The 20,428-nt window shown below is 39.2% G+C and overlaps 1 protein-coding gene across 3 annotated transcripts in view; it reads left to right on the top strand.

The window, feature by feature from the left end:
• Positions 1 to 20,428, top strand: part of Ctnna2 (catenin alpha 2) — a 1,150,887-nt gene that overhangs the window by 901,654 nt on the left and 228,805 nt on the right. For all 3 annotated transcript variants that reach the window (XM_026787990.1, XM_013352850.2, XM_026787991.1), the window contains exon 9: positions 4,095 to 4,247. In XM_026787990.1, the coding sequence (XP_026643791.1) occupies positions 4,095 to 4,247 (153 nt within the window). The remainder of the gene's footprint in view (positions 1 to 4,094; positions 4,248 to 20,428) is intronic.

Consider the following 20,428-nt stretch of genomic DNA (forward strand, 5'->3'; position numbering starts at 1 on the left):
TCTTCTTCTTCTTCTTCTTCTTCTTCTTCTTCTTCTTCTTCTTCTTCTTCTTCTTCTTCTTCTTCTTCTTCTTCTTCCTCTTCCTCTTCTTCTTCTTCTTTTTCCTCCTCCTCCTTCTTTCTGTACTTGTTTCCATTAGGATGTACATATGTCCCAATTAAAATGACTTTTCTTTGTGATATTATCAAGATGATGACCAAAGAATCTTGTATTTCTCTTAAAGAATACAAATATGGAAAATGTGTTGATTATTTTTAATGTTTTTCCTTTAGGTTCATGGATATGCCCTGTTCACTTGTGCCATCCCATACTGGACCAGTGTCTTTAGTATCATGGGATCCTGTGCACTTGATACACCCTGAGTTATTAAAGTGACTTTGGGTGGATTATTGCATTGACTAATTACCAGGACTGACCTTCACACTGGCTAAAATTTGCTTGACTTAATGAGGCTCAATTTTTGTCAAGCCCTCTAGGCTGGATGGCTGCTGGCCCAGTCACTTCGTTGCTTTGATCTTTCATTTTTTAATAATAATTATTGCACAAAGCTTAAGGAACTATGGTAAAATATGTCAGTAATCATGAAAAGCCTGGGGCAGCTCCATTCAAGGAAAAATATTAAGCCTTCAGATTTTTGACCCTATTTGAATCACACTTTATACTCAACTTTGACCTTGTTGGAGATGACTTTCATTATAATATTAAAAAAATAATACTTCAATTCTTAATAGGATTGTTCTACACATGTTAAATGATGGGATAAATGTTAAGTTGCCTGATCTTTATTAAATATCATCATCCCAGCCTAGAATCAGTGTTCACTTTTATGTGTGAAATTCAAGATAATGGTGGATTTTTTTTAGACACATATCTAATTATACCCAAAGAAAACTCCCATTTGAAGGATGTCTATCAAGCAGGGCAGGCATTCATCCTGTAAGAAAAGCAGGGTTGATGTGTATTAGCTGCCTAGAGCACTGTGCTAAGAAAGATTAGGGAGCAGAATTGAGCTCAGCATAAAAGTGTGCTGAAACTGACTAATATGTCTGATATAGCACAGGAAGGAAGAGAGACATGATAGCCATTCCTGCTTTGGTTCATAGATTCCAGACTTGTCCTCCCACCTTACAGGGATTTTGTTGGAATTTCCACCTTTTCCCTCCTTTTCTTATTTTCTGCTCATGCTTGAGTTCCTGAGTTTTCATGCGCTCTCCTACCTTACTTGCTTTTATTTTCCCATTTTCCTTTTCCCCTCAGGCCTTAAACTCATGCCTGTCTTCAGTGACTGAGATTATAGGTACACACTGCCATACAAGGTTAGATTTTGTTGTTGTTGATTTTTTTTTTGTGGTGGTGGGGCATAGGAGAAGGTGGAGTTCAGTACATGAAAATGTCTTCTGTATCTGCTGGAATTTCCCCTATTCATCAGTCGTGGTATAAGTAGTTACAATGGCTTTGGATTTCTTACTTCAGGGATGCCTGGAAGCCGTGTATTAAATGTCTTTTCCTATTTTGACTTGTCATCTTTTTTCACATCCCTTTTAAGCTCTTGCTAATATTTTACTTTGATTTTTTTTTCTCTTCTCTGTCCCTTTTAAGGCACTTGCTATGGCATTTATTCATTTTGTTTCAGTCATTTTGAAATTGACTATTTGAAACTTTTTTAAATTTTAAAATAGAATTCTTAGTTGCTTTCTTTTTAAAGATTTATTTTATTTGTGTGTGGGTACCCATGAACATCAGTCTCTTCTATTGATTTTTTTCCTCTGTTGTCTTGTCCCTGTCAACTTCATGTTATTAAATCCCCACCTTCCCCTTTCCTATGTGAAGCACTTCTCTGCCAGAAGCTGTGACAGGTTAGTTTGATGTGTTCTCCATCTGGTCGCCTTTAGTTCTTTATGCACAACATTTCAAGTATATAGGGATGTCCAGGAGCTGGAGTTAAGGGGGTTGTGGCTTACCCAACAAGGATACTCAGCACTGACTTCTTGTCCTCTGCAAGAACAGCAAGTTCTCTTAAATCACTGAGCCATTTTTCCAATTTTGCTTTTTAGAGATGTTCTTACTCTGTAGCACAGACTGGCCTAGGCCTCAGATTGAGCTTAGGATAGACTCAGGTTAGTGGTAATTGCCCTACCTCAAGTTCACAAGTACTGGGATCACAAGTATGAGTCAAGATGCCAAGTTCATGGTTGTTCTTACAATAGTTTGTATTATTATTTCTTATCTTGCATTTTTTTCTATAAAATCCTTTATCTGATTTGTAATGGTATGTTACTTGTTTTTATGGTTACCATTTTTATCTGTTGTATACGCATATTGTTCTGGTATAGTTCAAATGTGTACAGGAACAAACTACTTCTTACGGCTTTCTGTAATGTTTAACTTTGCTCAGTTCTGGAAGAAAATTCTTCCTGCGAATTCAGGAAGAGTTAATACAGTTGGCTTTTCTAGCTTCACAGAGTTCCTTCTTCAGCTACCTTTTGTGGGTATCAAAGATGTGGTGGCTTCATTGGAGAGATAATCTTTCTCATTTTCCTCTGACGTATTCCTTATGTAGACTTATATTTGGCTCTCTTGTCCCTGTCACATCATTTTTTATTATATTTCTACTCATTTCTTCTCTACACGAATCAATGCCCTTGAAGCAACCATGGCAGGTTAATTTGAAATGTTTCCTGTAAGTCCTCGTTCAGGTCTTCTTTTTCTCTTTCTGTTTCATGCCCAGTTACAAGGAGAAATGTCAAAGCAATTCAGAAGAAAGCCAAACAAACTTACATATATATATATATATGCAGCCTTTACTGTCATTAGTGCCCAACCACTAGTTCTGACCAGTCACAACTGAGTGTGTCACATTGTCGAAGATTCCCCGACTGCCTCCAGGACAGGTGTTAATGAATTGATTTGAGAAATGTATAGATTATTTGCCACCTTCCCTTGTGTTTATTTTTATTTGTAGGCTTTATATATTCAGATGATTATGAACAAAGTACAAGCAAGGTGATTGTGCAGGGATAGTTTTATTTTGTTTTCATGCAGCTGCCCCACTTATTTTAATAGTGTGGGAATGGTGTGTAATTATGCATTGTTAGAAGATTCAGGTTTGTTTATTCTTACCTTGAAATATTCTAAGTATTTTTTTACTTCCTGGAACATAACAACTGCATCACCATAGCACCTGGGATGGAATATTTTTATGGCTGTCGATGTTCTCTGTTTTCCCTCTGTAAAGCACAAACACTAGATGTGAAGAGGGCAGGAGGTTACACAGTGAGAAAGTTTCACGAGTGACATCAAGGCTCAGCACTCTACTTGCATTTCTCCCTAATGACTGGTTGGTACCCAGGCATCTTCACTGCTGAAGACCTGAGCTCTTGAAATTTGCCAGGACTTAAGAGTTTGTAGAGCCAAACAAATAATCCAATGAAAGATGAGAACTGATCTTTGGTCAGTGTTTGGAGCTATAGTCTATTTATGTAATTTTCAAGATTTATATTACATATAGTCCCTAGGCAGACTTACATCAATCTATCTTTTATTCTTTGATAAAAAAGAAAATTTTTGATGAGAGAAAATTTAAGAGATTTAAACTAATATTGACCTAGTTTCAATTCTGTTCCTGTGATCATTATCTAGATAAAAAAAAAAACAGCTGGGGGAAGGAAAGGTTTATTTGACTTATAATTCCAAACTAGAGTCAATTACTGTGGGGAAGTCAAGGCAAGAGGAACAGTCTCATCTACCATCAATAGCAGAGAGAGTATGAATATGTGCATGGTTCTTAGTGCTTGGTATCTATCCCTTCCTCCACATTTATATAGCCCAGAATTTCATCCAGGGAAATAGTGCTGCCTTTGGTAGCTTGGTTCCCCAATGTTAGTGAACAAAATCACGTAATCCCCTCCAAGCCAAGCTGATCTAGGCAATCGCTCATTGAGAAAATTTTCCCAGCAGATTCTAAGTTGTGTCAAGTTGTCAATCAAAACTAACTATCCCTATTGTTTACATCATAATGAAAGCTTGACAGTGGTTTAGGCAAAGATTGACAATTTTATTCCTTAATGTCCTTTTGCTTTTGTTTCTAACTGTAGCTTCGGAAAGCCGTGATGGATCACATATCAGACTCTTTCTTGGAAACCAACGTCCCTTTGCTGGTTCTCATTGAGGCTGCAAAGAGTGGGAATGAAAAGGAAGTGAAGGAATATGCCCAAGTTTTCCGTGAACATGCCAACAAGCTAGTGGAGGTAAGTCACAGACCTGTGGACTCAGGTCTCATAGCGCAAGATGTAGATATAGAGTGTGTCTTTACACATGGCTCTTGAGGTTTTAATAGACTGCTGTTTTGCAGTTTCCTTGGAAAAGTCAAGCACTAGAAGCTTTTTTTGTCCTGGCTTTCTGAGTATTCTGTTCCCCTCAGAGGAAACAAATTATTAGCCATCCTTCTTTGCTGTGTGTCACGACTTTTCATACTCTAAAACGTGTCTGCTAATTTTCCTGAGCAATAAGCAGAAGCTGGAACTGTAGTAGTGAGAGCTCTCCGACATTGAATGGCAGGTTTGACGAGAAGAGGAGAATTAAAATCTTCAGATGGATAATTTATAGCCTGTTTCCTTTCTACCCTCTTCACTCCCCATTCCAGTGCATGCAGTGAAGCCCAGATTGCCTGGTTGTTGTGGGAGTTTTCCTGGAGAGACATGAACAATTATCTGTTGGCTCCAGATAGGGTGCTAAGGATATACTGACGAAATTATTTTATCTAAGACTTGTTTGGTGAACCAGTGAGACACTGGAAATTACAAAATCATGTGTAAGGAGGTACCTATAGGAGCTAGATAAGCCCTAGTAGCATAATAACTGAAAAACTCACCTCAGCATGTATGACGACCTCAGAAGGTTGCAGACATGGAGTGCTTCCCTCAGCTGAATGTTCACCATTTTATTCTCTAGTACTTCCAAAGATCACAGCAATTGGGACAGGATTATATAAAGTTGGGTTAGGCAGGTTAGTTTCTGGATGTTGAGATGAGGGTCTAATGACCCTCTTACCCTTTATGAGGGAATGTCTAAAAATCAGTCTTGTAGGGATTTCATGAAGGTAATAACAGCTGTTCTGATTTCAAGATAGGAACGGCTCTGCCATGTTGAGTTGGGGAAAGTCTCACAACACTGGCCACATGGTGAATTTGTGGGGGAAAATCCATTTTTTTTCTAAATAGCTGTTTAGATTCCTTGTGGAAGATCTTAGACTAGTACTAATGTATTTTCAAGATCTTAGATATATTTTATGAAGTAGAGAAATCTGTGGAAGTTTCATTATAAATCCTAAATTATACCCAGTGATATTAGAACAATATACAAAGGGAAAGTGATATTTAGGCTGCTTGGATTTAGGAAGTGAATGGCTGTAATTTGGAAAAAAAACAGAATTAGTGATATCATCTCAAGGGGAAAAAACACAGATGTTGATCAGGAAATATGTGAAAGAGTCTTGGAAGGGTGGTGATCGCGGGGTGTCTGGAATGATTGCAAGCAGTAGGTCAAAGCCCACAGATGGCCTTAGCACCACTGCCACCACCACTGTGGTGCGTTCTCTCTCTGACTGTTAGTACTTACAAAGCCACCAAAGCATATATAAATGCAGGCTGAAATGAAACAGGTCCAATGTTTCATTTGTGTGTCAAGGAGATGATGAAGGAGTTGAGAGTGGAGTGGGGGGAATGGAAGAAGGAGGAGAAAAGGGAATTGCTGAATAAATGCTCTAAGAGTTTAGATATTAATGTGAAACAAAATACTATAAGCACATACACATGCCATCCTATGTGAGATATTGTAGTTTTTATAAATACTTGTAGGATTTAAAGAAAATATATTCAGCAGTGTACTGTAAACACTGTGTATGAAAAGATTCAAGCTACTACCAAATGGTAAACACTTCCTGTGTTCAGTATTGTAAGTGTCACCAATTCTGTGCATGGCCTCATTGGTAGCACACTTTTAGAATGCAGATGTGACATTCAGCAAGCATGGGGCCAGGGCACATGAACTCTCTCTCTAATCATTCTTGCTTCTCTTGTGACAGACCATAGTCAACATTTTCCCTTGCTGGTTTTGGGGTCACTGTAAATGAATCTACGTGCTATCATTGATCCCCTACTTGTGGCAGGTAGAGGAGACCTTAGGTCACCCAGCTGCCCAAGCCAGAAAAGTGATGCTTTCCCTGCTTTACTTGTTCTCCTCAATGACCGTGGATGGGCTTTGCAGCCAGCAATGTCTTGGAATGTCTTAATGCCAGGAAGACAGAGAACAGGGACTAGGGTATGGAATTGCAGTAAAGCAATTAATGTGGTATGCGGACTTCAAGTAAAGTCTTTGTTTCTAGTTTGAAAAAAATGATCTTTGTGAACTAAGAGACTTTCTTAGTTTTTTTTGATTTACGTGCATGACATATTGATTTTATGTTTATTGATCTTTATAAGTTCATTTGCTAATTCTACAAATTTCTATTCTTTCAGTCCCAATACTGGTGGGTCCCTAGAGCTAGTAGGCAGTCTCATCACATTTTTTGGGAAGTTACATATATACATGCAAATATGTATTTTTACACACAGGTCTGTTTACATGGATATATGCTAATATGCAAAAAATGTTTGAAAAGTTGTTCTTAAATAAAACTTATATTGAATATGTTACACTTTTGCAACCAGTTACATTTTGTTTCCTTTTAGAGGTACTTATATCTATGCCTTGTATCACACACACAACTAACATTTTCTTTTAAAAACAATTCAAGGAAGTAGCTAGTAAAGCAATGCAAACCTGGGGATTTATTTGAGGTAATTTTTTTTTTATAAAAGACTGAGTTTTCTGTTTCTTTTTGACTCGGTTTTGTTATGTTGCATTTGGGGACTGCTTATTTCATATAACTTACTGACATAAAATTGAGACTACACTTAATATCTTTATTAAATATGTGGGATATACATTACTGTTTCTTCTTTATTCTTTTAGTACTCACATTGCAAATGAAATTGATTTTTTTTCGCAGATCCCGCTCTCCAAACACATCCACGTCCCAAGTTCATGTCCCCTTCCAAGAATGACCAAGTGTTAGGAAACTGATCTGGGTGACATGACATCTAGGTGGCACGAGGAAGGCGGGCTCGTCTCTGTGAGCACCTCTTTTCAGCATAGTTTAAGTTTTGACTTCTGTGCTGTTCCTTTCAAGCTTTTCAAACAGTGCCCCTGTTGTTTTCATTGAGATAGGGCTCATTATGTAGGCCAGGCTGGCTTTGAACTTTGACTACACAAGCACCTGTATCCAGAATTCTAAGACTGCACTTGTGCACAGCCATGCTAGGCAAATTTTTTGATTTTCCATTTTCTTTTATATTTATTATAAGTTAGGATGTGGGTCCCTTAGGGGTTACACCATTATGTCAAAGAGCAGACATACAGGACTGAAATGATTTAAATAAGATTGTGGATTAATTTTTGCTGCTGCTGTTGCTAACAGTTTAAATGAGAGATTTGTTTATTCACCGACAGCATTGGGTTCCCATATTTCAAGTGAATACGTAAGGTGAACTTAAACAAAGATCCTATATTTAGGAAATTCCACAGTCAAACCTGCAAGGCTAACTCTGCCTGAACTGAGAGCTCCGTGTGTGTCTGCAGTTCTTTCATCTGGAGCCTCCTTTCTGGGCTTCTGCATATGGCCTCCAGTGTCCGTGCCACCTGCTACAGCAGAGTAGAAATAGAGAGGGACATCATAGTGTGGAAGAACCCAGCTGACCAGAAAAGACAGGAACCCCTTCCTTTACTTAGCTCTATGACAATAATTTTAATTCTCAAGTGCTTCTTGAGTATGGATTTTATCCTCAATTTCCCACCTCTTTCTATTTCTTAAATAGTTGTGATGTGGAATTTCCCTATGTATGCTGTGAATATGTTTTATTACTGTTAGATAATAAAGAAGCTGCTTTGGCCTGTGGCAGGACAAAATAGAGCTAGGAGGGTAAACTACACTAAATGTAGGGAGAAAGAAGGTGGAGTCAGGCAGATGCTATGTAGCTGCTGGAGGAGAAACATACTAGAACCTTGCCAGTATGCAGGCCACAACCTCGTGGTGATACATAGATTAATAAAAGTGGGATTATTTAAGATGTAAGAGCTACCTAGTAATACACTTTAGCCATTGGTCAAACAGTGTTGTAATTGATACAGTTCCTGTGTGATTATTCAGGTCTGGGCAGCCAGGAAACCAATGTACAGTCTCCTCTTATATATTTGTTTGCTGCTACTTTCCCTTAGTTTTGTATATGGTTTCATGACAATGAGTGCAATTTAAAAATATTTTAAAAGGGTATTTTTATTTTCATTTTATTGATTTATTTGTGTGTGTGTGTGTGTGTGTATGTGTGTGTGTGTATGTGTGTGTGTGTAGTACAGGATATTCATGTAGAGGTTGGTGAAATACTTGTGGAGTTGTTTGTCTTTGTCAACCTGTAGATTCTGGGGATTTGAATTCAGTTTGTCAATCTGGACATCAGGCACCTTTATCCACTAAGGCATTTTGCCAGTCCAGAAATTTGTGTTATTAGGTGAATCAGGTTTGTCACAACCTATCACACCATTAGAAAACCCTTAACAATCATTTAGTGCAAACGAAATTTCAGTAAACTATGAATAGGAAGAAATTCTTTAGCTTTTCGTAATTATCTTAACAATGGTCATTTGGGAAACTTTTTATTCAAAGTATTCCTAGCATTTTGCAAAACATAGTTGATCCTCCCCCAGGATCTTATGATTGGAGCAATTCAGCAGGTCAGATCTGCTGTTTTCTATTCCAGCTATTGCAGGACATCTCACTGTGACTAAATAAAATGAATATTGATATTTTCCCCTGATTGCTAGTTTCCAAACCCTCTGTGGGTTAGCCAAGGACTCCAGGGTGGGCCAACTCAGGATGCACAGAGATGATCATAGGACACCTGTTGGACCTCATTTCCAAGCAAATTGAATGGAATTTTGCAGAAATGGAATGCAAATTATGGCAACTCTCTCCCAAAGTAATGTGCTTGGGGGTGGTGGTGGATGTAAATTGGGGGCAAAATCTGCATTGCAGCAATGAAAATACAAACTAATTTTGAAAATGAGATGCAAAAACCAGTCCAGCTGTCGTGAGCCTCCACACTCACTTCTCCTATTGCCTGGACGTTCATTTAGTCAACTTTCCTAACATTCCTCTCCCCAGCTCTACCAGTGGTGGGGGCTGCTTGTTTTGTGCTTTGGGGAGCTGCAGAGACTCTGCCTGAGCCATTTTCCTTTTCATTGGACCCTCCAGTCCATTTTGTATGCAGCAGATAGACTGAGATGGTTTCTGAATATCTCAATCAGATCAAGTGCTTTCCCTGTTTGAGATTATGCAAAAAGTGCCTGTTTTCCTCAGGTCTAAAGACTCACATTTTGGGAAGGGAAGATAAATCAGTGGGTAAAAAAACCTGCCACACAATGTAAGGACCAGAGTTCAAATCTTCAACACACGCATATATACGTTGGGTGTGATACAGCGTGTCTGTTACCCTAGTGTTGATGAAGTGCTGATTCCAGAGGCTTTATGGTCCCATTCACAACATTAAGCTTGAGATTCTGTGAGAGCCCCTGGCTTGAAAACAGCACAACAGAGGATGATGTCTGGTACTGACCTCTGGCTGCTACCTGTGCCTGCACTGACAAGTGCACCTGTACACAAAGATGCATGAAATAAACACACACACACACACACACATGAATGCACATAAGGGATCAACATTTTGTTTTGTTTTTGTTTTTTGCTTTGCTTTGTTTTTTGAGATAGGATTTCTCTGTAGTTTTGAGTCCTGTCCTGGAACTATCTCTTATAGACCAGGCTGGCCTCAAACTCACAAAGATCCACCTGCCTCTGCCTTCTGAATGCTGGGATTAAAGGCATGCTCCACCACCACCTGGATCAACATTTTCAAGATCATTTTTATTCAAGTTTAGGTGTGAAAGCTTGTGTGAGTTTATATGTATCCTGTGTCTGCAAGATCAGCAATGGTTTACCCACTGAACCTTCTCTTCATCCCCAGTGCCCAATATTTTATCAAAACCTATGTAGCTTGCTTCACACACTTTTTCCTCAAAGTTCAGACAAACTTGTTTGGTATCCCTCACCCCCCTTTCAAGATATCCGCCACATGACATCCTTGCTTGGTTGAATACCCTGTGCTTCTTCCCATTTTATTTCTACTCCCTGTCTTCCTTTTCTCTCTTCCCTTCCTTCTCATTTCTAGTTATTGTTCTGCTCTCTGAGTGTGTCCCAGGGTGGGGTCAGCTCCTTGCATTTCTCACTTTCCTTGTATCCCATTTACTTTTGAATCTCACACATGCAGCTCAGACAGCCATATGATATGGCTCCTGCTAGTTTACCAGTTCCCTTAGGGAAGAAGACCATGCCTAATTGATTCCTAAAAACACCCCAGCACCTAACTGAGTGCCTGACTGTAGCAAGAATTCAATAAATAGATGGTGCCCAAAGAAGAAATAAAATAATAAGTGTAGCTAGCAATTTTGCTAGCTTGCTAGCCCCTGAGGTAATGTATCTTAATAGTATGTCTGCAGCATGCTAAGGGTCACCTTAAGGATCAACAGTAAAGAGTCATTGGGTCTATTTAATTCTCTGATTTACTACCTAGGAGAATTTCAGGTCTGGGAGAACTGATGTGGGAAACTGCTATCTTCTCTGAGTAGAAAGGACTCAGTGTGCTTCCTCTCTGGAGCTGAATAATTAAGTTACTTTCAGGCAGCTGCAAGGGTGATGTCCAAACTCGACTATCCTTCTCTGGTTCTCTACCTTACAATTATGTTCATGTTCTTAGCCTTGGTTGCAGTGTCTCTGACAGAGGATAATTGTATTGTCTGACAAGGACAATATTGAGTCCTTGGGGATGATGAGTTAAACAAGGACATCTCAGTTCTCCCTTCCGTGGTCTTGACTTCACAAACTTTGTAGACACACCCTAATGTGATGAAATACTTTTTTTCTGTCAAAAAGATTCAAGGCTTGGAAGTAAGAGATATACCCTGGTATGCAGAACTGCTCATGTGACCATTAGTTAGGCACAAGGGTGGTTTTATAAGTATCCTGAGAGATTGTTCTCCCTAATAATCCCTCTGTTTTCACGGTGCCATATTCAGTGACAATGTATGAAAATGTTCTAATAAACTGAGGTTGGTTCTTTAGTTGGCCACATAACTATGGGCAAAGTCAGGTACGGTGGCAAACACCTATAATTCTAGTAATTCGGAGCTAGAGGCAGGCCAATCAGGTATTTAAGACCAACTTTAGCTACATAGTGAAATTGAAGCCAGTGTGGGGTATGGAAAAACATGAGATGGCATCTCAAATAAAATTATGTTTCAAACTTGACTTGACCTTTTCCAAGAATACAGGGGCTGAATTGAGGCCACAGAGACTTGGTTTTTAGTGGCTGATGGTGAGACAGGGTATATAATAGGAATATTCATAGATGAGGATTGAGAAAGAAAAGAAAACTGAAAAAAAGAGAAACGCATCCTGGACTATGCATTCTATTCCAAAAGATGAGGCAGAGTGTAAATGTGTAAGCTGGAATATTGCACTCTGAGAATGTTAGGAATGGTGACTATCTAATATTTAATGCTAGGAATGGTGACTATCTAATATTTAATGCTAGGAATGGTGAATGGTCCTAGGACACTTGGTAGTCGAAGAAAATTTCAGGATTCACAGGCAGATTAGATCCTCAGCCAGGCTCCTGATTGTAGGCCCCCAGGTACACAACCTAAACATAACAAGCACACATTCTGACTGGGACACAGGCCGCTGGTAAGTGCACGCTGGCCTACACAGGCTGGTTGACAGTGGCAGAAGGAGAAGTTCTTCATCTCTGATCTCAAAGCCATGTTTATATAAAATAACACAAATGTGACATTTTGCTAGGAATAAAGCTATATGCAGTCAGGCCACTAGTTAGTTCCTGACTGCTCAGTCCTGAAATAACCACATAGAAACTGTATTAATTAAATCACTGCTTGACCCATTAGCTATAGCTTCTTATTAACTAACTCTTACATCTTAATTTAACCCATTTCTATTAATCTGTGTATTGACACGAGACTATAACTTACCCAGTAAAGTTCCAGTGTCTGTCTCTGGCGGGGCACCATGGCTTCTCACTGTTTCAGCCTCTTTTCTTCCAGCATTCAGTTTAGTTTTCCCTGCCTATCCCTAGTCTACCTATCACAGGCCTAAGACAGTTGTTTTTCTTAACCAATGGTATTCACAGAATACAGAGGGGAATCCCATATCAGCTACAGAACAGGTTATATTTCTGCTTATACTTCCGGGTTTCCCTATATCTTGTGTCAGCCATCAATAACTGACTCATTCATGGTTCTCCCACATATCTGGTGTCAGCCATATTTTAGATGAGCAGAATTCATATGAGAACCATGTTGTCTAAGCAATAACTATTTTTTAAGGTCTTCCCATTCCTACAGTATGCTATAGTGCAAACCAAGATATATCAAGGGAACAAGAATGATGAATGAGAAGTCACTAAGTCAGTGTGCTTCTCTCATTAGATAGCTATTAAGCAGATATCAGAAGGAAATAAAACAGAACTGTGTTGACTGAATTTTTGTTAACTTGATACATGCTAGAGTTGTTCGAGAAATGGGATTTTAAATTAGGAAGTTCCTTCAATCAGATTGACTTGTACATAAACCTGTGCAGGATTTTCTCAGTGATTGATATGGGCGTATCCAGTGGGTACCATCACTTGGCAGGTAGCCCTGGGGTATATAAGGATGAAAGCTAAAGTTTGGCATGGTGATTTGCAGCTTCAGTGCCAGCACTTGGGAGACAAAGGCAGGAGGAACTCTATGTGTTCAAGGTCTACCTGATCTACAAAGCAAGTTCCAAGACATCCAGGATTAATACACAGAGAATCCCCATCTTGAAAAGAAAATGTTGCTGTGTGGTGGTATATGAAATTTTAATCCTAGCACTCAGAAACAGAGGCAGACAGATCCTGAGTTCAAGGCCAGGCTGAGCTACAGAGTGAGTTCAAGGAGAGCTAGAGCCACACAAAGAAACCTTTTTCACAAAAAAACAAAAAACAAACAAGCAAACAACAACAACAAACCAAATAAAAAAGAAGCAAGCTATGGGGAGCAAGCAGTATTCCTCCATGGCTTCTGCTTCAGTTCCTATCTCTAGGTCCCTTCCTTGAGTTCCTGCCTTGAATTCCTCAGTGATGAGCATGACCTGAAAATTTCTCCAGAAGATGGTTTTGGGTATGGTGTTTTATCTCTCCAATGGGAACCCTAACCGAGACAAGTCTATGCCACAGGGACAGACAAAGAATGCCTGGAAGGAGCAGTGTGCTAGTTATATTTGATAGAGGACAAATAAACCAGCACAACCAGGGTCAAAGTGAGACAGAAGCCCCAGAGGTGAATCTGAGAGTTAGAGATGAGGATCAGAATTTTCCTTAGGAATCTGGGCCCATCAGATGGGTTTGAACAAAGACATAACACTACTCATTTTTTTAAAAAATAGATCACTCTGATCTCATAGATATTCTAGAGTAGGAGAAACAAAGGTGAAAAGAACAGACAGGATGGTATCTCAGTGGTCACAGGGATTAGCACTGTGGCTGGAACAGCAGCAGAGGGGGTGTCAAGAATGGAGGAATTTGGGTTGGATTTCTGAGGTTGAGATATCTTGTTAACTATGGGATGACTCCAAGTTTGGACATTCTGTAGTAATAAAATTAGGTGTAAGTTTCAAAAGGCATATGTTACCATCTCAGACTGTTTCTCAATTGGCTCTGACTGTAGCTGTTTTATGGGCACAAAACCCCACACATATCTTGGTTTTAATTAAATACAACAGAACTTTGCAAATACTATAGTCTTAAACCAAATGTGAGCTAAAGATGAAGCCAGGAAACGATGCATCAAAACCTACATGGACAGACTGGATCTGCAAGATTATCAGAGTACGTGTTCAGCACTGACATGCACCTTTACTCTGGGGTGACATCCCTGGTTCAGTCAATATACTAAACTAGACATGAGGTAGTAAGTTCTCTCAAAAAATCGACCATAGAAAATCCACAGGTGCTAATAGTCTATGAAAAGCTGTTTTGTTTGGCTCATCAAAGTTTCACTCTTACAGTAATATTCACCCTTACATGTGCAATTCACCCAATATCACTTTCTCCAAAGAATCCTTAACTCCTTAACACTCCCTTGTTTCTTTTCCCCAAAAGGATATATCTCATAAAAATTGAAATGTCCATTTTAGACTGTTCTTAAATTTATTTATTTATTTATTTATTTATTTATTTATTTATTTATTTATTGTGTGTGTATGCATTTTATAGCACACATGTCAGAGGACAATCAGCAGAAACTGGTTCTCTCTATGTGTTGTCTGGGGATTGAACTCTGATTGCCAGGCTTCACAGCAAGCATCTTTACTTACCAAGCCATCTTTGTCAGCCCCTAGACTCTCTCTCTATATATAAATATAAGAATAGAATCATTTACTTTATTTATATTTTTGAACACTTTATGAATAGCCAGTATAGTTGACTTACATGTACAGATGAGAAAAGCTGAGATATGAAGAAGTTCTGTAATAAAGCATAAGGGAGAAACTCAGATGATAAATTGCTTGCCTTATAATATAAGGACCAAAATCCCAGTCCCAGAAGTCACATAAAAAATCAAGGTGTGATGACATGAGCTTCTGATATCACGTATTTGAAGGTACGGATATCAGGATCTTTGGAATTCACTGGCTGACCAGCCCAGCCTAGACTACTTACTTGGCAAGTTCTATGCCATTAAAGAGGCTCTGTCTCAAAAATAAATGGACAGTATTAGAGGAGAATACCCAAGGCTGATGTCTGGTCATAATATGCATGCACATGTACATGCACATGTATGTGCACAGATACACACATGCACACACACACTAAAGTTCCATGGCTAGTTCAGGTCACATAGCTAGAAAGAAACAGACTTCATGCATGAGCCACGATTTTGTACTATCCCTGCATGTGGTCTAATGAGTTCTTACATAGCATGTAGTCAAATCCACCATTCCAATTTTTGCTAAGGTACGTGGTGAAAAATGTGAGTTCCTGTTATTGGTCTTATTGAACATCTCTCTTAATTATGTGTCAGAGAATAGTTACTTACTGTTTCTTGAAGAACTGCCCACTCTTGCAGGATAATTGTTGCTGACTCTAGTACAGTAAATCATCCAGGCTGCTTCGAGGTGATGGTCCTGGGTCACAGGTTAAACTCATTTATGGATATCAAAACTTTTCACTTGCTCAGCCTTTCTGACTCTGATCTACTTTGATTTCATGGTGATTTGTAGTTGATAGAACCCAAAGATAGTAAATGTTTTCATCTCAGAATTCTATTATAACTACTGAGTTAACAATGTTCATACATCCTTCCAGATTCAACTCAACTCATTATAACATGGCCAAAATATATACCAGAGGGCCTTGGTTATTGAAATCAATTTAAAAAGAATATTTATAAAAAGAACCAACTACAAGCTTTCTGGCTTTTGTATAAAACTAGTCCTATCTTAACTGACCCCTGAAATTTTATCTCAATAGTTAAGTATGCTTCTGAAAAATCACCTAGAAAAGATAAAGCAATTGTGTTGTTGACATCTAAGGAGAAGGGGAAGTCCAACTACTCTTTATGTCATGTACTATTGTATTAGACAAAATTCATGTATTATCTCTTTAAGACATTTAGTAATAAATATATCTTTTCAGATGATAAACTCTAAGAAACCAAAAGTTATCAGTCACCAGCTGGCAGATAAGTGACAAAGCGAGGTTTAGATATTCTCGGAACCCTCTTCTGTTTCTCCACATGTTCTCTTGATTTTTCTGTATGCTACACCATGATTTATTAGCTGTGTAGTCTTCTGAACAACTTACCTTCCCCACAATAGAACTATAAGTGAGCAACATGGCATTATGATTTTAGTCTATATTCCCCAAAGTGAAAAAAGTAATGAGATGTATTAGGAAGATTCCCAGGAAACTGGTGTCTGGGCTTTCTTAGTGATGTTGGCAGATCTTTGCTGCAGATAAGTGGGAAAGTGTTTTTGACCTTTTCTTGTACTAATAAATAAGTTTACCAATTCATCATCTAGAAACTAGATGTGTATACACATATATAATTTTTTTTATTTTTCTGTTTTCTGTAATTGTTAACATGTACCTAGATGTTATTATGCTAACTTTGAAATCTTACCTTGGAGCATAAATTTATCAGATTAAGGTCATACCCCTTCAAAGCAAAACTGAAAAAGTTGTGTCCAATTAAAACTGATGTGGTTTGTTTAAGAGCAGGAAAATTTTAATTGCCTTGGCAAAAACACTCTTGAATGTTCATGTATTCAATTTTTGCTACCTACAAGTGCTTTTATATCAGAAAGCCCTGTAGCCAGCCTGAAGCCATAGTTTGGAAGGCTGGTGCATTGGGATACTTTAATTTTTGAACTAAAAACAACTTTTCAGATTTCTCTGACTTCATTTAATTTAGGAATAAGTAGAAACTAACTTCATAGATCCCCCTTGCCTACTTGAGGCTATTGGATAATCACTTTCAACTCTTAACTTAAAACACACTAGGTCCTTTGGACCTGGTGACTGGGATGTCTTAGTATGTGAATGTACCCATTACTTTAACCTTTCACCTTCAGATTTTTCATAAGACATAAATTTCATTCACTTATCTTGGTCACTATGTAACTCAAGATTTCAGTTTCTAGAACAAAGGAAGAAACCATTACCTTAGTCTAAGGAATTTGGAGGTTACAAGGAGAATGTTTCACGATAGTAATAGCTCACTCACTTTAAGCCTTAAGTGAAACTGAAGCTTGGATTTCAGACCACAAAGGGACTAACAATATGGAATCCACCACCCTTTAGTATAAGCCTTGATTTGGTCTCTGACCGACAGGTATAAGTACTTTGAAATCCCTTTGGCCTTACATATATGTGAACCAATGGGGGAAAAAACAGAGGTCAATGCTAGACACAAAGAACAATTTGCCCATTAAATAATGCTCAATTGTCTGAGATACTTGTTTAGATGAGTTGATATCTCCTTATAAGTATGTGTGTATGTTTGTGTGTTTTTCTTTCTGTGTGCTTGCCTGTTTTTACACACTAAAGCATGCCTATTGAGCTTAGTGAAACTATGTTATGGAATTACTTTTCTCCTTCCACAACACAGTTTCTGGTCAAACGCAGGGCACCATGGCTCAAAAAGTGAGCCATCTTGCTGCCCTGTTCTTTATTTTCCTACAGGGTCATTAGAACCTGTTTATGATTGGACACAGTGCAAGTGAATGGCAGCTGTTATGACATCCTTTAGTGTGCTCTTCCCCAGTTTCCCTTTTTAAGAAGATTTGTTTATTTTGTATACATTGTTCTGTCTGCATGTATGCCTGCAGGCCAGAAGAAGGCACTAGATCTCATTACAGATGGTTGTGAGCCACTATGTGGTTGCTGGGAATCAAACGTAGGACCTTTAGAAGAGCAGCCAGTGCTCTTAATCTATGAACCATCTCTCCAGTCCCCCCTCTCTTCCAGTTTCTAACAAGATTCTTTGCCCTTTCAAGTCACTTTAGTTTGAGAAAGTATGTCAAGGGATATTGACACATAATCACATTGTTTGATCTAACTACAGCTCCCTCTCATCATATGTAAAATACAGCACAATGTCTTTAGGGAAAATGATGCTTAATTGACCTTTAAGTAGTAGAAGTAAAGAGGTTTCTTGGGTTCCTCTTCCAACCAGACTGCTGCCCTTGCCTGTTCTTGTCAGACATTCTAGAGTTGCTGTAGGGTTTGAATGTCACACACTCTAGGAACCTGGGACTTACATCAATATTCTCATAAAATGTCATTTGCCATCAAAATACACTTAGTTACTTTCATGGGCTGACAAGTTGTTCTCTTTCATGCTAAAACAATAGGAGTCTCATTATGTAATCTCTTCTTAATGTTTTCTTGCATGATTGAAAGAATGACTGCCTTTCTAAATCTGACTAATTTCCTTAGAGAGTTTACATGTTTGTGTTGTGTGGGGGGATCAGGATTTGAGAGATTCGTCTTCTCCCCTCACAACATAGCTTCTTGTAGTTTTAAAAAAGACAAAGGGAGTCCAGTTTAATCCCGTGCTTTTTTCAGTCACAGTCCAGCTGGCCCTGGTGAGCTCCCAGTAGATCAGATCCACTGTCTCAGTGGGTGGGTGCACCCCTCGTGGTCCCGACTTCTTTGCTCAGGTACTCCCTCCTTCTGCTCCTCACTGGGACCTTGAGAGCTCAGTACAGTGCTCCAGTGTGGGTCTCTGTCTCTATCTCCATCCATCACCAGGTGAAGGTTCTATGGTGATATGCAAGATATTAGTTAGTATTGCTATAGGATAGGCTCATTACAGGTTCCCTATCCTCAGCTGCCCAAGGAACTAACTGGGGACATCGCATTGGGCTCCTGGGAACCACTCTAGGTTCAAGTCTCTTGCCCACCCTAAGGTGGCTCCCTTATCTAAGAATTGTGCTTACGTGCTCCCCTATCCAACCTTACTTTATCCCAATCATCCTTTTTCCCCAAGTTCCCTCCATCCTCCCCTTCTCCCTTTTCTCTCCCCATTTCCCCTTACCCCCATCCCATCCCATTCCCAAGATCCCAATTCTCCCCCCGGCAACTTTGTCTACTTACCATAGCCAAAAGGATAACTATATGTTTTTCTTTGGGTTCACCTTCTTACTTAGCTTCTTTAGGTTCGCCAAAGAAGCAAAGAAGTTGTAGACTCCGTGACTCTCTGAACATGGCGAACAATGAGGGCTGATGAGAAGCCAAGGACAATGGCAAGGGGTTTTGATCCTACTTAATTTTCTGGCTTTGTGGGTGCCTAGCCAGTTTGGATGTTCACCTTCCAAGATATGGACGGAGGGGGGAGGACCTAAGACATACCACAGGGCAGGGCACCCTGACTGCTCTTTGGACTGGAGAGGGAGGGGAAGAAGGGTGGGAGGAGGGGGAGGGAGGTGGGAAGCTGGGAGGAGGCGGAAACTTGTTTTTTTTTTTCCTTTTCTCAATTAAAAAAAAAAGACAAAGGGACAACAAATAGAACCCATTGGCTTTTCTCTTTCTCCCCTCAAAACAATCAGAAAAATATAAATATCAAGGACATAGTAGCATGTGTAGACATATAAGGCATTGAAACCTTTAAGTATATTAAATTTCTCTTTGAAAGGTTTCTTGTAGTTGGAAGAACACAAGGAAATACGGCAGAAGTCAAACAGAGTCTGGGAAGTCATTGAGATGGGCAAATGGCCCTCAGGGCAGTGACGCATCAGGAGTGTAAGTTATGAATCAGAGCACTACATGATCAAGCTCTTGACGCTTGCTGCCCTCTTAGCTTGAGTTAGACTCTCCTTTTCCCATACTTCTCCAATACGATTTCTTAAGTATTGCCTCATTTTGACTCCCTGTCATGACAGTAAGAATCTCATTCCCTGCCTCAGCTCTGGCAGTACTGGCCAAGTCTTCTTCAAGAACGTGGATTGACCTTTTTTCTTGTCTGCCTTTCCTTCTATTTGAGCATCTGTTTGTTTGTTTTTTCCTCTCTCAATTATGAACTTCATTGGCAAGAAGGTGTTTCACTCTCCAAAGTATACGCTGAGGGATGGGAAGATGCTTGGGTCTCTTTTCAGATAGATGCCGAGTGAACATTGTCCTCTTGTGGAGACAAATATCTACCAGGTATCATGATAACAGCATAGGTAGGTGAGGACTGCACTAGCTTGGATTGCAAAGTTGCCCTCCCCCATATTCAAGCACTTTGCAACACACACTTTAAGGCATCTACTTGAAAGAACTTGACTTTTGAGACACTTGATTGTGGGGATCAAAATAGCCTCTTTAGCTGAGTGTCATTCAGTGGTAGATGCTTATTTTTGGTTTACAAAACTACTTACCTATAGGTAACTCTACAACTCTCCTATCATTAGCATCCTCCACACCTTCAGCCTCAGTGCAGAAACTGTCATGACATTTTCCAGGAAATGAGCAGTACATCCTGAAATGCATGTCTGTGTACATGTAACAGGCTTCCCTATCGAGTGAGTGTCTGCGATTTTCATAGTTACAGGCATGGGGAGATGGACCAGTCAGTAAAGCACACTTCCACATGTATAAGCACACATTGAATTATAAACCAATCTTTTCTTTCTTTCTTTCTTTCTTTCTTTCTTTCTTTCTTTCTTTCTTTCTTTCTTTCTCTCTCTCTCTCTCTCTCTCTC

This window comes from Microtus ochrogaster (assembly GCF_000317375.1).
Source record: "Microtus ochrogaster isolate Prairie Vole_2 chromosome 14 unlocalized genomic scaffold, MicOch1.0 chr14_random_3, whole genome shotgun sequence".
In the NCBI taxonomy this organism is placed as follows: domain Eukaryota; kingdom Metazoa; phylum Chordata; class Mammalia; order Rodentia; family Cricetidae; genus Microtus; species Microtus ochrogaster.